This window comes from Filicampus tigris, chromosome 10 (assembly GCF_054856515.1).
Source record: "Filicampus tigris isolate MCC_2025a chromosome 10, RoL_Ftig_1.0, whole genome shotgun sequence".
Taxonomy (NCBI): Eukaryota; Metazoa; Chordata; class Actinopteri; order Syngnathiformes; family Syngnathidae; genus Filicampus; species Filicampus tigris.
This window is the reverse complement of record NC_141226.1, coordinates 18,827,904-18,843,197: the sequence shown is the minus strand read 5'-3', so window position 1 is coordinate 18,843,197 and position 15,294 is coordinate 18,827,904. Positions and strand designations below refer to the sequence as shown.

The 15,294-nt window shown below is 41.9% G+C and overlaps 1 protein-coding gene across 2 annotated transcripts in view; it reads left to right on the top strand.

The window, feature by feature from the left end:
- The window catches only part of LOC147141153 (organic cation/carnitine transporter 2-like), a 24,385-nt gene extending 9,091 nt beyond the window's left edge, over positions 1–15,294 (top strand). For both annotated transcript variants that reach the window (XM_086042594.1, XM_086042595.1), the window contains exons 3-12: positions 3,313–3,565; positions 8,314–8,417; positions 9,693–9,847; positions 10,949–11,120; positions 12,074–12,215; positions 12,352–12,446; positions 13,375–13,589; positions 13,701–13,883; positions 14,756–14,891; positions 15,087–15,294. In XM_086042594.1, coding sequence (XP_085898720.1) covers positions 3,313–3,565; positions 8,314–8,417; positions 9,693–9,847; positions 10,949–11,120; positions 12,074–12,215; positions 12,352–12,446; positions 13,375–13,589; positions 13,701–13,883; positions 14,756–14,891; positions 15,087–15,144 — 1,513 coding nt within the window. In that variant the 3' untranslated portion in view covers positions 15,145–15,294. The remainder of the gene's footprint in view (positions 1–3,312; positions 3,566–8,313; positions 8,418–9,692; positions 9,848–10,948; positions 11,121–12,073; positions 12,216–12,351; positions 12,447–13,374; positions 13,590–13,700; positions 13,884–14,755; positions 14,892–15,086) is intronic.

The window sequence follows — 15,294 nt, the reverse complement described above, 5'->3', positions numbered from 1 at the left end:
TACATTCCTGTCGTCGTTACCTCAAAATCTGATAACACACGTATTGAACTCCTCAACTTCATTTTGTGTGTGATTTTATTTTTCATTGTACTGAAACCCCCCATGTGAGTAACACAACTCAAAGTAACAGGATTGAGTTTTACAAAATCACAGTGAAACGCTCAAACCATGCGGACACAAGAATTTCGGCGACAGGATTGAGCTGAGATTTGCAATTCCAAAATTTGCCTTACGTTGCAATTTTGAAAATGTCCACTGTTGATGCCAGAGACGAGGAGATGGCCTCTTTCTTTGTCCGTCCATCCCTCAGCCTTCCCTCCATGACCTCCTTTTCCTCTCATTTCTCCTCCTCCTGCGTCTATCCTTCCCGTGTCCTTGTCTCCCATGCATGTGCCACTATGCACCCCCACCCCACCCCACCCATGCCTCCCTTTACCTGCTTCGCTCAAAGAGCCCTGCCCCCACCTATTGTCTTCTCGGCCACGTAGTCCCTCACATTAATGTAGCGATATTGACAAGTGACTGGCCTAGGAGGCATTGATCATCAGGAGGCAGAGAGGAAGAGCGCTCGGGGTGAGGCCCAAGTGCTCCTCACGGGCGCAACGCTTTCCGCGCCGTTAGCCTTTGCTCCAAATGACTGTAATCATCCGCGGAAGGACGACACTCCATCACTTGATTTAGCACTTTTACGTCGCCCTCCGTGATTTGGAGAGCGGTGACGATGACGGCAAAACAGCGGAGGGGAAATGACAAAAAAAAGCACACCTCGGGCATAGATTACACTCCCGAGTGTCGCACGGGGTTGGGCCTTTGTGCTTCACTCCATCCAATGTAAACAGGTGAAGGTGCTGCTAACAATGTGCAAAGGGGCCAGTTGGTCAATATGCCAATTACGCAGACGAGGCCACGGAAAGGGCAAATGATAGCCAATCAGTGAAGTGCTTTCACCGTCTCCTCACCCGTGACCCCGTTTCCTGACCCTTTGGGCCAAAGGTCACCGAGGCAGGGGTCAGAGGACATTGGCTGGCTGGAGAGCGTTACCATGGTTACGGCTCGGCCAGGGGAAAAAAAAAAAAAAAAAAAACGTCAAGGTTTAGGGATTAGGAGAAGAAAAGTCATTGATGCTGCGCTGACCGGTGATTGCAAATCCATCCCGAAATATTTGGAGACGAAACGCCCCCCACCCCAAAAAAAATTTTTACTGGATTTTTGTTTTTCGTTTTATGCTACTTCAGCCCACCGTAAATATTTTGCAATTTGATTTAATGAAATAAGGCCTCACTGGCATTGACAATTTTCCACTGTGGTCTTTTGGTGCCTCTCCATAAATGATAATATCGTGAAGAAACTTCAATTATTTTACCAGTTCCGTTCAAAACGTGAACCTCACACTGTCTATAATTTAGATGAATTGAACAGAGTGAAATATTTTGAATTACATTTCATTAAAACTCAAGCTTCACCATCTCAAGGATTTACCCTTGGGTTTTTTTTTTTGGTTTGTTTTTTGGTAATCAACATTTTTTTTATACCAATTTTTACAATCATATAGTTCACTAAACGCTAACTCCTGTCACCATCAAAGTAGTACTGCAGAAGTACTTTGTAATAATGCAACATTTGAAAGTGCAGTTTACATGTGCAATATAAGACAGCCCGACTAAATAAAATGTATTACTTCTAAGTTCCTATTTCAACACAACTATACCAATTAAACCTTGTGCTATTGGCGGAATTTGGCACCGATCTCTAACCAACGTAAAAAGTCTTAAAGCCCTCTATAAATAAAATGTGCACGCCTCACCTATAGCACCACCTTGTGGTGATTCTGCAATTGTTTCACGACGTGAGTCGAGAACCTTTCTGTGTTACTCAAATATATTATTATTAATGTGATCACTGCGTTATTTTTCAACAACATGCGCCCCCATAAATCAATTTTCAATGGTGCATGTCTTCATTGGGGTCGTGGAGCTTGTCCTCGCTGACTTTGGCTTCGTTGCGGGGTGCACTCTAGTCCAGGAGGGGTCACCAACCGTTTTGAAACCAAGAGCTACTTCTTCGGTACTGACTGATTAATGCACAGGGCTCCCAACTGCTGAAATGAAAATTTTGCTAAAATGATCATAATTTTCATTCACGTGAAGATACTGATCCTGTTAATGACTTCTCAGAAATGTAGTATATTCTGGACAACTACATGTTAGAAAGGAAAGTATATTGCATACTGGTATATCATGGTATATAATATTACATTTTATAAAGATACTCAAATATGCATACTTTTAAATATTGTTGATGTGTAGATAATGAAATGAAAACTGAGTCAGGAACAGAAAGTTGATCCTTTCTACACCTTTTGAACATGATGATTCATTACCCATACTACACTGTTTATTTTCTGTTTCCAATTGTGTGTTTTAGTTTTAAATGTTGTTTTTTTAATATAGTAATCGTGTATTTTTTGTATTGTATACATATTCGAGACAAATCCCGAATACTGTTGTTAAGCTTGTTAAGCATGAGCTTCATGGTTTTTTTTTGGGGGGGGGGGGCGGGGCGGTTACAACTATTCTAAATTCCATAGACAGGCTAACGTATCTCTTCTAGACTAGACCAGACTAGCGGCATTCCAATGCAAACCAACACAATTATGCTGGAGGCTGAATTAAAGAAGACACAACGTTTGCCCAAGATCTTGTCTAACACCATGAAGCCTGCCTACCTTTGCAGTATTCTCATAATTCTCTTGTGGGGGGAGCTTTGCAACAAAACCAAAGCACTTGTCCTTTGACCTCTCTTTTCAGACTTTTCACATTTCAGAGTCAATTACGCGTGACTCTCCATTCTTGGCGCACGTTTTTGCAGTACGTATAAGCAGGGGCGAGCACCGAAGCTCTCATCAAAGTTGCACTTTTGAACTCTTTCGCGACTCCTTATCGTCCAAGTCGCTGAGATGACATTTTAATCATTTACATTCGGGTTGATTAGTGTTTTAACTGTCTCCCTGCATCCATGCCGGAAAGCAGCTTTCAAGCTACAGTACAGAGTTGTAATTGAGGGGTGGGGGGGGGGGGGGGGAGAGAAGAGGAAGAAGTAGAAGAAAAGCACGGGAGTGGTAAAAGATGAACTGATGCACGTGTGTGCCGCCTTCGCAGCAGCACAGCTTCTGCCTGCAGAGCCGTCAGACAGACTTTATCTTGCAAATTGACATGCCAAAATGTCGGCTGAGAAATATAAAGACTTTGACGGGGCCATTGCTTTTCTGGGAGAATACGGCCGCTTCCAAACTCTAATTATGTTGTTGCTCAGTTTAACGGTGCTCCCGTGCGGCTACATGGGAGTGCTGTCTGTCTTCATCGCGGATACGCCGACTCACCGGTGCAGTAGTTGGTTCAACTCCACGCCTCACGACGCGGACTCTTTCCACCAGAACGGAACCGACAGTTGTTATCGGTACCAAGCGGACGCAAACAGGAGCGAGGCGCTCGAGTCCAGCGACGGCCCGGAGCGATGCGTGGATGGATGGCTCTTCAGTACTGAGAGCCACACCATCGTGTCCGAGGTAAGATATAACATGCAATACACAAGTTACATAATATTACACACGCTGCACTATACAAGAGAATTATTGTAATGAGCTTCCAATTTTTAACAAATTCGTCAAAAGTTTTGGCATAGTACTTGCACCCCCACCTCTCACCCAGTTTTTGGGGGGCGATCAAACAATGGCAACATTTTTTTTACTAGTTTGTATAATCAGAGATGCAAGCAGGGCTATGCAGAGGTCAGGGCCAACATCGGACATTCAAATTAGGGGGCCACCCGAAACCAAGATAGACATTTAGAAATTTCTGGGCTAATCATTTTTTTCAATAGTTTTGACGTACTACAGAGGTAGTGCCATAACCGTTTCTGGTTCATCCCGACCCTTCATCCTCAGCCTATTTATATGCGCGTGACGTAATTAATGTCCATCGCTGTATCGATCAAATGAGCAATCATGGCGTGAACAAAACATAGCTACTCTTTTCTTCAACGTTTATGTGTGTCCAGAAACTGTTAGTAGGCCACTTTTATCACATGAATCATTTCAGTGGGTCAATAGCTCGAGCACGGACGCAACTAGGTTGATTTTTTATGATTTTTTTATTTTTTTACGTGGGCCGTAAATTGAGAACGTGCTAATTGCCGTAAATTGGGAACATGCTAATTGCTAATCGCCAAATAACAAGGGTTAACTGCGTCGGTTGAATGAAGTATGGTGAAGCTGGACGGTGAAATGTTGATTGACGTATTGTGGATGACTATTTGACAATTATTGCTACTGCTAGTCTGCTGTTGTTGCTCCCTCGAAGCACGAAAGACACAAGAGGTTTTTGCTTTACAGCTGCTTTATTGGCTTGACTTTTTCTTAAATTCACTTTGACCACCACCACCGTGAAAACTAAACAATGCACACACGAAACACGGTTACCTTAACATAAAGTTTTAAGTCATGAAAAGCATGGATATCAAGGAGCAAAGTATATACAAGTGAACAAATTATAAATAAATCGTTGGCTGCGTACTATATAAAAAGGGAATAAACAGTCTTCTTCAGTCTTCTTGTTTTACAGCAGTTAGTCGACAAAATATGAGCATCATGTGTGCGTCATAGCCAGTCTCTGAGCAAGGTGGGACGCTAACTTCTGAATCAGCAAATTCCACAACGTAAGAGCAGACCAACCGGACGTATACCTTTCAAAATAAAAGTTCACAAGGAAACAACATTCTGGCAATTAATATAATCTAATTATTCTAATTAAATACTTTCCTTTCAGAGGTAACAATAACAACAGTTACAGCTGTGCTGTGTGTCCTTATACGTTTATTTTCATGATATTGCATTGTATTTAGCGTACAGTATTTAGTGCATATAGTGCACAATATATAGGCATTACACTGACATTTAGTATTTGTCGCTGTCCTGTGAAAAACATTTATCTCCAATTTTGGAAACTTTTTAAATTTTCACTTCACAATGCGATGTCTGTAACGCGGAAACATCCATCCATCCATTATCTATACCGCTTATCCTCACAAGGGCCGCGGGGAGTGCTGGAGCCTATCCCAGCTGTCTTCGGGCAGTAGGCGGAAGACACCCTGAATTGGATGCCAGCCAATCGCAGAGCACACAGAGACAACCAAACATTCGCACTCACAATCACACCTAGGGGCAATTTAGAGTGTTCAGTTAACCTGCCATGCATGTTTTTGGAATGTGGGAGGAAAGCGGAGTAGAAAACCCACGCAGGCACGGGGAGAACATGCAAACTCCACACAGGGAGGCCGGAGTCGGGATCGAACCCACGATCTCTGAACTGTGAGGCGGACGTGCTAACCAGTCGATCACCGTGCCGCCACGCGGAAACATGATTCCTGTAAAAATAAGAAAATGAAAAAAAATGGAGATAAGTGTTTTTCACATGACAGCGACGATAGTGTACTGTGTATAGTTAATATAGTGACTATTAGTATACTAATATAAACTACAATATCCACTAAATACAGTACATACACAAAAAGGACATACTGCACTGCCCAAATTACAGCATCGGATGCACTCCTTGAAATTATTATTAAATTGCAGTCTCCTACTTTATCAAGTTGATAGACTGCAAAACCTGTCGCAGACGGATAAATCATATTTCATTTGCTTGGTTCCTCCATGCTATCAAATTTTCACACTGATTCCCACCCACTCTAGAAAGTTTCACCTAGGGTGGCGAGCTTACTTAACCATCATTCATTATCTTACAGCCGAAATTCTCGAAGGTATATACAAACTAAAAATAAAGACAATAATACTTTGATTCAACTTTGCAATCCTATGAGTAAAATTATCAAAAAGCCCCGTGCTAAAGAAAACTAAAATGCAGTAAACACTTGTATTGGTTTTATTTGATATTTTTTTGTAACCCTTATTTAACCAAAATGTTTTGCTTTGCTTTACTTGTATGACGGGCCTGTTTTGCTACGGGCTATGTGGGCATGAACAACAATTGGAACTGGCAAATAAAACTTGCAAAAGATTAGAAGGATTTAAAAAAAATTTTTTTTATTGCACTGTCATAGCGCGTTGTGTTTCAGTGTGTAACTATGGCACACCATAGCTGTGCGTTCTTGTAAAAAAACAAAAAACAAAACGCGTTGACTGTCTAAGGTCTCCCGTGAACCTTAAAAAAGTAAAGGCATTTTTAAATATCCATGTCAAAAATGCATTTAGGGACAAATCAAGCCATTTCAGGTAAAAATTGGATATTGACCAGGGTAGTTGCAGTTGCTGTTATTCCCTTTCTTGTTTGTAGGGTCCCCAGGTGACTGACTCCTAAAAATATGACGCAAAGGTCGAAAAAGTAATCCTGCACCAACAATGTTACATGATATGTTGTTTTCGTTTGTAGACATGCAACCGAGGGGCCCCATTTGCGAGCTCCCCGCTGCCCAATGTGTCATTGCTGCTTCACGTTGTGTCGTTGTCGTTGATACGGTGCCAGTATCAGCTGTTCCGTCGGAGGTGGGGCCCCGCCAGCCAGCGTCGTTAATCAGGGGCCCATTTGCGGCTATCGCTGACTGGCACGGCGTGCCGTTGCGCTTTTCAAGCTGCGCTTTTTCATCCATTTGGGCCAAGAGCAGTGGTCCCCCGGGGACCCCTTGAGCTCGGGGGCTTTGGGCAATCGCCTGCCTTATCCTGTCGCCACGCCTCTGGCTATTGTCAGAGTCAAAGTCAGAGTAGAAGAAAGACTGATATCTGTACATGATTACGAAAGGAACCTCACCTTTTACACGGCCATTGTAAAATGGGAGAAAACTTCTTTGCACACACACCCAAAAAAAAATTAATAACGGAGAAGTTTGCAGTTTTAAAAATTGATTCAAATTGGTGGTTACCGTCAATACAAACTTGGCATTAGTATATTCATGAAATGGTCTGTAAAAATAGAAATCAGCCCTCTGTGGCTCCTCTTACCTGTAATATAATTTGAAAGAAATCAGCGTGCGCCAGGAAAAACAACCAATCGGAGACAGGAGGCGTGACCGATGAGGTATCAATCATCGCCGTGCACAAGTGGGCACATTCCTAGACGGTCGCCGGCTCACCTCCACAGCCTCAGTTGTAAAGTTGTGATCAATTCAAAAATGTACTGTGAAATAGCTTTTATTTTTGCGGACTTAAGCACTGTATTTGAACAGGTAATATTCTTCCTTTTCCATTTACTTGCTCATATTTTGAAATGCGGCATTACTACTTCTCAGACGGCGGCCATTTTGCCTTGTGCAGCCACTTGCTGTGGACTGAAAATGACAACAGAGTGCCTCAGGGCTCAGGTAACAACCAATCACGGCTCACGTGTTTTCTGGGTTTGGTCATGTGGCGTTCCCAAGCTGAGCCCTGAGCAACTGTGTTGTCATTTTCAGTCCACAGCAAGAGACAAAATAGCCGCCGCCTGAGATAGCTAAAAATGGTGGGTTTTGCCGTTTCATTCGTATTCCACAAACGTAATATGAAGCCAAATACAAATATTTGACTTGGCCTCCCCTTTAGATACTGTATATATATATATATATATCACAATAGATAGTTAGACATCAAATTGTAGTTGCTGCTGTATACATCAATTCTAAAAAAAAACAGCTATGTGATATACTGTAGCATAAAAAGTGATTGTCCTGTATTTTGGGGTGGCCAGTGGCCCTGTATATTCTACTCTTTCAAGGTTGCCACATAAAATTAGGCTGCGAGGTCCCAGGAAGAAACACCTTCTGTTCAATGCTTTGGAATGAAGAGCTTCACATTGACACAACATCAGACATGCATGAATGCAAAATCTGTCTGTTGGTGCCAAAGCAAACATAAACAGACAGAGATGGAATTTATCACATAAAAAGAGTCGGCAAGTGTGGGGGGGGGAAAAAACGAAAAGAATAACAATGGAAATAAAGGGACGCAGGGGAAGAAGTCACCGAAGCTATCAGAGAAAACAAACACTCAAAACGTACACAAAGCCGAGAAAGCAAACGAGAACAGAAGATGTCAATGTCCAACTTCTCAGGGTCTTCCTCTGTTATGAGCCGTGTCGAAATACCCCACTGATGATCACTCAATCATGAGCTCAGTTATGTTGACCTCACTCTGATCAAGCCCGATTGGCCAAATCTCAATTTCGCAATTTCCGAGGGGATCGCAATTACTCATCGAGGTCGGAATTGCTTGTCTGTCGTGATGAGCTTTCTAACAACCTTGCTTCTTATGTATGCTGTGTTTTACAGTGGGGGCTGGTTTGTGAAAAAGCGTGGATGGTCCCCTTCTCCACTTCGCTGTACTTTATCGGAGTCCTGTTTGGATCCCTCGTCAGCGGTCAACTCTCAGACCGGCAAGTTATGCTGCGTGGCAGCATCTGAGCTCAAAACACCGTTTGAAACCGTTTAACCGTTGTTTATCTTTCAATGGGTATGAATAATCAAGCTTGTAGAGTTGCCCCTAGCCAGAATAAAAAGGACCAATGCAGTTATTGTTCCTCGGAGGTGGGGCACTACAGGCACATGACTTGACTTAAAGTCCCCAATTTGAAGACGTGGGCCTTCCTAGGCTAAAACGCACAAAAGCCTCGACTTGACTTTGACTTGGTATTCATGAGACTCGACTTGACTTAAGATGAGGTCGCACATAACAGCAATCACGGCAAAACGGAGCATTTTTGCGGCCTAGAGAGTAAAGTCAGTAATGGCTCGATTCTCCGAGTTCTCTGAAAGATTATCCTGACTAATTATCATGTGGTGTCGGGTTAGCGAAGAGCGATTTTTCTTTCTCGATCTCTTGGAGTCCCAGCTCATTGCATCAATGTTGGTGATGAGAGTCTCCAGATAAAAATCCAGTTACTTGTATAAAATTAAGAATGGACGATGACTGCTGTTTCCACCAATTCGGATAACTTCCCGCTTCACCAAACCGACAGCGGTAACCATCTCTTTTTCTTTTTTTTTTTTTTTTTTTTTTTTTTTTTGCTATACTATACAATGTAGAACAAATTGTTTAGAAAGTAGTCGAACGGCACTCGTTGCAAACCACTCGCCGCTAACACAGTTCCGGAGACAAGTCAAGTCAACCGTAACAAAGATTACAGGAACACGCGGCTGACGTAAAGCATACCAAGGTTATAGTGTTGAGGTCCACGTATTACTTGGAAAGCTTTTATTTTGAATTTGGCTTTCGCAGCATGTTGGCGCCTGTTTTGTTGGCAAAAGGGCCTCGTACAAAGTATTAATGCTAATAATTGTGGCTCACATGGTTTGCCGTAAGGGAATTATTTCTTGATTATTTCTGATTTCTTAATTATTTCTGATTTCTTAATTATTTCTGATTTCCTAATTATTTCTTAATTATCACCACTGAATGAATGCACTTGAATTAAAGGTGGAATTTCCCTCATTTTCAAATGTTGGTCCTACATAAAAAAAAAAACTGATTTCAGTTGAAGCTGAAGAAAACATGTTAAGCATGGGTGTTAATAATTCTGGAGGGCGTTGTAACTGAATATGCCAACACAGTATTCCAGGCTTTGATGGCTACTTGTATCGGCTGAAGGATAACCATTCTGAGTCAACATGACATTTTCATATTCATATACTGTGTTTGTCTTTGTGTGCAGGTTTGGCAGGAAGCGTGTGCTTTTTACCACCATTGCCCTGCAGTCAGTCACCGCGTTGATCCAGGCCACCTCCGTCGACTGGGTTATGTTCTGTGCTCTTAACTGTCTGAGAGGAGTGGGCCACGTGGCGTGCTTTGTCACATCAGTTGTTCTGGGTAAGACGATGCATTTGCGGGCCGCGCCACTCTCTCGACCTGTGATGCTGTCAACTTTTGATTTTATTTATATAGCGCGTTTCACAACAGCGACAGCTGTAACAAAGCGCTTTACATACAACAACAAAATAGTCATAATACAGCAAGTAAAAGCAATGAATTGACCCAAAATACTGTATACACTAGACACCGGAAAACAGCCAAAAACTGTCAGTCTAGCTAGCTTACTTAAAGCGGAAGTCAACCCCAACATATTTTTTCCAAGAACATGTTCCCAGCAGGCCCACTAGTTGAAACACGGACTTCTGATTAATTTTGAGTTTGTCGAATATAAGTTAAGCAGCAAAATGCACTCGTTTTTAGCCATCTCCGGGGGCGGCCATTTTGTCTTCTGTCGACTGAAAACGACATCACAACTGCTCACAACGACCAATCACGGCTGACCTGTTTTCTAAATCTGAGCCGTGATTGGTGATTGTGAGCAGTCGCGATGTCATTTTCAGTCGACAGAAGACGAAATGGCCGCCCCCGGAGATGGCTAAAAACGAGTGCATTTTGCTAAAGAATAGAGTTTTGTGTTAACTGTGAAAGGGACTTACACTTGCTATACTCACACACAAGTAAATCTGCATTTATTATGAGAAACTAGGTACTCCTTATCTCATCTAATCATACCTAATCTCATCCTGGTTTTGATCAACTAACAATCCCGAGGGGAAAAGGCACCCAAAAAATTAAAGTTAATGAAAATTCATTCAGATTTATCAATTTCATTACACAGCCTTAATGATTAGAAAATATCGAAATAGGAACTTTGGCCCTGTATATACTTGGTGTTGGATCAAGACCAACTCTTGTGTGAGTGTTTTTCTTTAAGGCTACTTTAAAAATGCGCTTTGATTTTTCTTGTTTTTCTTTTCCCCAAGCATGAGATTCACCCAGCAGGAGTATGTTTTGATTGTGTTAAAAGAGCCATTCAATTAATCACGATAGACTAAAAAGGGCAATTAATTAGATGTCCATGTCTATGTTTAGTTGTGAAAATGTCAAAGGATAAAGGGATTGTCTGGGACTCATATTCCATCTTTCTATCTTGGTCAGGGTCGGAAATGCTGGGTGAGTCTGCCAGATTGATCTTCACTGTGCTGGGCCAGTGTCTATCTTTTAGCGTCGGCTACGCGCTGTTGCCACTCTTTGCCTACTTCATCCGAAGTTGGAGGCTACTGCTTGTTGCTAGTGCTATCCCGGGCCTCCTCGTCATTCCTACTTGGTGGTAGGTATGCTAGCAGTAATAACGTGCAGTATCTAAAATAGGATTTCATTTTAGTGTCTTAATGATAACAATAATAATCGTCATCATCATAATAACAATAATTATAGTAATGATGGGTTTTCTCCGGGTTCTCCGGTTTCCTCCCACATCCCAAAAACATGCATGGTAAGTTGATTGGAGATTCTAAATTGCCCCTAGGTGTGATTGTGAGTGCGGATGTTTGTCTCTGTGTGCCCTGCGATTGGCTGGCAACCAATTAGGGGTGTCCCCCGCCTACTGCCCGAAGACAGCTGGGATAGGCTCCAGCACGCCCCGCGACCCTTGTGAGGATCAGCGGTATGGACAATGGATGGATGGATGATAATGATGATGATGATGATGATACTATTGTTAAACTGTTAAACATTGGTGCCTGAAAGGGAAATCAACCCAAACAATTTTTTCTCAAGAATATGTTCCCAGCAGGCCCACTATTTGAAACACGGCATTGTGATTAATATTGCGTTTGTGGAATATGAGTTAAGCAGCAAAATCCACCCATTTTTAGCCATCTCAAGGGGTGGCCATTTTGTCACTTCTGTTGACATCACAACTGGTCAGGGCTCAGGTAATGACCGATCACGGCTCAGCTTCAGAAAACAAGTCCGGTTGTTACCTGAGCCCTGACCAGTTGTGATGTCATTTTTAGTTTGACAGAAGCGACAAAATGGCCGCCCCCAGAGATGGCTAAAAACGGGTGGATTAACTCTTATTCCACAAAGACAATATTTATCAGAAGGCCTTGCTTCAACTAGAAGGCTTGCAAAGAACATAATCTTGAAAAAAATATTTTTGGGTTGACAGATTTTTCATATATAAATTAAGTGCCTTGGCTTGGTAAAGGTTTGGAAACACTGCTTTAAAGTTGCTTTGCAACTTCCACTTTTTAAAACGATGTGTTCAATGACCTTCAGGGTGATTCCTGAGTCTCCTCGATGGCTTTTGCAGAAAGGCCACGTGAAGGAGGCTGAAATGGTTATATGCCGAGCTGCCAAAATAAACAAAATCCACGTACCTGACGTCATATTTAAGACGGGCGATGGCACAGAATTATTGGTGCGTATGGTTTGCATTCTCATACTTTTTGGTTCTGTATGACAGATGCACCTTCACATCCTACCTTGGCAATGAAGTATTGCTCCATATGCAAAATAACTATTTTGTGTCTTTTCATGTCATGCTTATGATCCAGCAAAAACCAGGTGCGGATAAGAGGATGTATACATTTATGGACCTGATACGCTCCACTAACCTGAGGAACATTACAGGCCTTGGGTTGTTCATATGGTAATGTAAAAAAAAAAAAAAAACTGAACTACTCTCCATTTTCAAGTTTGTTTTAAAATAGTTCCAACCACTACTTATAAAGCATCAATATAGTTAGTAGTAAGTTCAGGCATCCATACTTTGAACCGCTTATCCTAGCGTTGCAGATGTGCTGGAGCCTATCCCAGATTGATCAAATCAAAAGAATATTTTTTTTTAAATGTAGTCTTCGGGACATTAAGTAAAAGGTAGTCAGTAGACCACAGTGACCTAACGGGACAATCAATGACAGACATGTCCAAATTCCGACCAAATGCAAATTTTATCCAACCCTTGGCGTTTGTCATAAAATTAATAACGTCTAGCCCGTAGCCCCGTTCCGGACAAGCGTATAAAATACAGTACGCTCTAAATGCAATTTCACATTTACACACAAGAGGGCAGCAGCACTCTGTCCATCTCCATAACCCTGTGTGACCCTTTCCGGAAAGTTTTTAAAATGGCGACAATGGATTAAAAAAAAGGAAAGTTGACAGCGAGGGCCGACAATTTATGGAAAGGTGGAAATTGCTCTGACTGGTTTTTCTAAAATGTGCTTGGATTTATTGGTGTTTGATGTAAAAAAGAATGTCAGGCTAAATGGTCTGCCACCGCCCAACACACATTTTCACCTCACCAAATCCGTCCCTCTTTATAAAAAGTTTGGACGCCCTTGATCAATGACATCAAATCCACCGAGTATGGGAGAGCCGTACCATTTAGGGCTCTGAAAAGGACTGTCACAGCGTTGTACTTAATCCTGAGATGCGCACGGAGTGATTGGCCATAAAGTAGTGACTGCTCAGTGTGTGTGCATATTTCTGTGATGAATGTGAATTCAAAATGCTGTCGGTTCTCTTGTCCTCTATTGTGCGCTCATCCAGCCTTTCTCGCCTGTGTGTTTCTGCAGGATGGCGATCGCCATGGTGTACTACGGACTCTCTCTCAATACGAGTAACCTGAAAGGAAATATTTACCTCAATTGCTTAATTTCAGCAGCTACCGACACAGTGGGCTACATTTCCACGTTTCTCTTGATTAACAGAGCTCCACGTCACGCTCTCCTCTTTGTCACGCTGACATTCTCTGGAATGACACTCCTTGTGGTTAAGCTTGTCCCGGAGGGTGTGTATTTAATAATGTTATTATGAAACATTTTCGATTGTGTACGTTTTGTAAAGATGGGTGTGGTTGTTAAAAAAAATTCTTACCCTGTTTTCTTTTTTTGTTTTGCAGGCATGCATGCCACATTCCAGGTGTTGGTGTTCATGGGAAAGTTGGGTGTGTCTGTGGCTCACAGCTTCATCTTTGTGTTTTTCACAGAGCTGTACCCCACAGTGGTCAGGAACACAGGCCTGGGTGTTTTGTCCACAGCTGGACGCATAGGCACCATCGTCTGTCCGTATGTCCTCTACATAGGCAAGTGTGGACATCTCTGTTTTCTTCCGTTGCAGAAAATACTAGCGACAGTGCACACAAAGATTTGTGCGCTGAATATGGTTCAGAATTGTGCTAAATGGAACTGTAAGTTGACCCCGAGCAATTGGAAATGACGGGCAATATTTGATTTATCATTTAGAATTCAATAGATGGCCTGTTAGTTACATCCTTGTTTCAGTGTTTCAGTGTTTCGGCATCTCTTTTTGGCAGTGGCGGGAAGTATCATCGCTAAAGTCCTTGTAAAGTGATAACAAATGTCTTCTAAATTGGACACACCACAGAGGAAAGTGTTTTTATTAACCCTGCCAATTTTGAACATTTTAAGGAATTGCCAAGTATATATGTAAAATGAAGCTTCAAAATGGCGAAAAATCACGCCCTTTTCTATGCTCCCCAACGCTGTCTGCTGAGTGCGCTGAAACCACGCCTCAATCAGATATTAAATGACAATCAATATCCTTGCTAAAATCTGGAAAAAATGGATGCTACCTTTGGCTAGCTCTTTTTTTTTTTTTTAATTCCATATATATTTTTGAGCCATGAAAATACCTGTAATCCGCTCCAAGCCTTCTATGGCTGAAATATACCCCACTGGGACTCCGTATCATCATGATTGTTATCAGGCTATTGTAAAGCTTGCTGGTGAGCTGATTGTATTAATCAGCTGTGCTAAAACAGGCCGTGTAGGGGCTCTTGAGGACCGGACTTGAGCACCCAGCGACACTTAACTGTACTTTATTCTTTATATTTACACATCTCATCTTTGCACATGCCTCATGTTGTTTATCTTGATATTCAATATTATTCGTCACGAAACAATTATGTCGATTTTGTTTTTGTTTTATTTGCAGGGATTTACAGCAAGATTCTGCCTTATATTATTTTTGGTTCATGTAGCGTCATTGCTGCTGTTTTGAGTTTGATGCTGCCAGACACAAGAAAGTCTAAATTTCCGGACCTTATCAGCGAAACCAAACCCATTCGATGGTAAGTTGCTACCTCTGTTAAGATATATGAAGAATGATTAACAGAAGTATTTTGTAAATGTCCGGCTTGCCTACAGAAATGTAGTAGACAGTAGTGTAACATTGTGCAAATAAGACGATGCAGCTGATTTGGCTTTCTCAGAATTTATTTAGTGTGGTCAAATATTTGTAACAAGCTCTTTTTTTCCATCCGTAGCTTTTGCACACCAAACGAAAATCCGCTGCCTGCAACCCTGCAAGCAAGAGGCAGTTAAGAGTGGTGCAACAGCGCCCTCTGCTGGCGCTTAAATGACACATCACTAACGAAGAGCCTTTTTTTTGTACTACGAAGAGCTAGTCATGACGAATACTTTTGTTCCAAAGTTCCATTATTTTTAAGACATAAAAACTGTTTATCAAAGTCA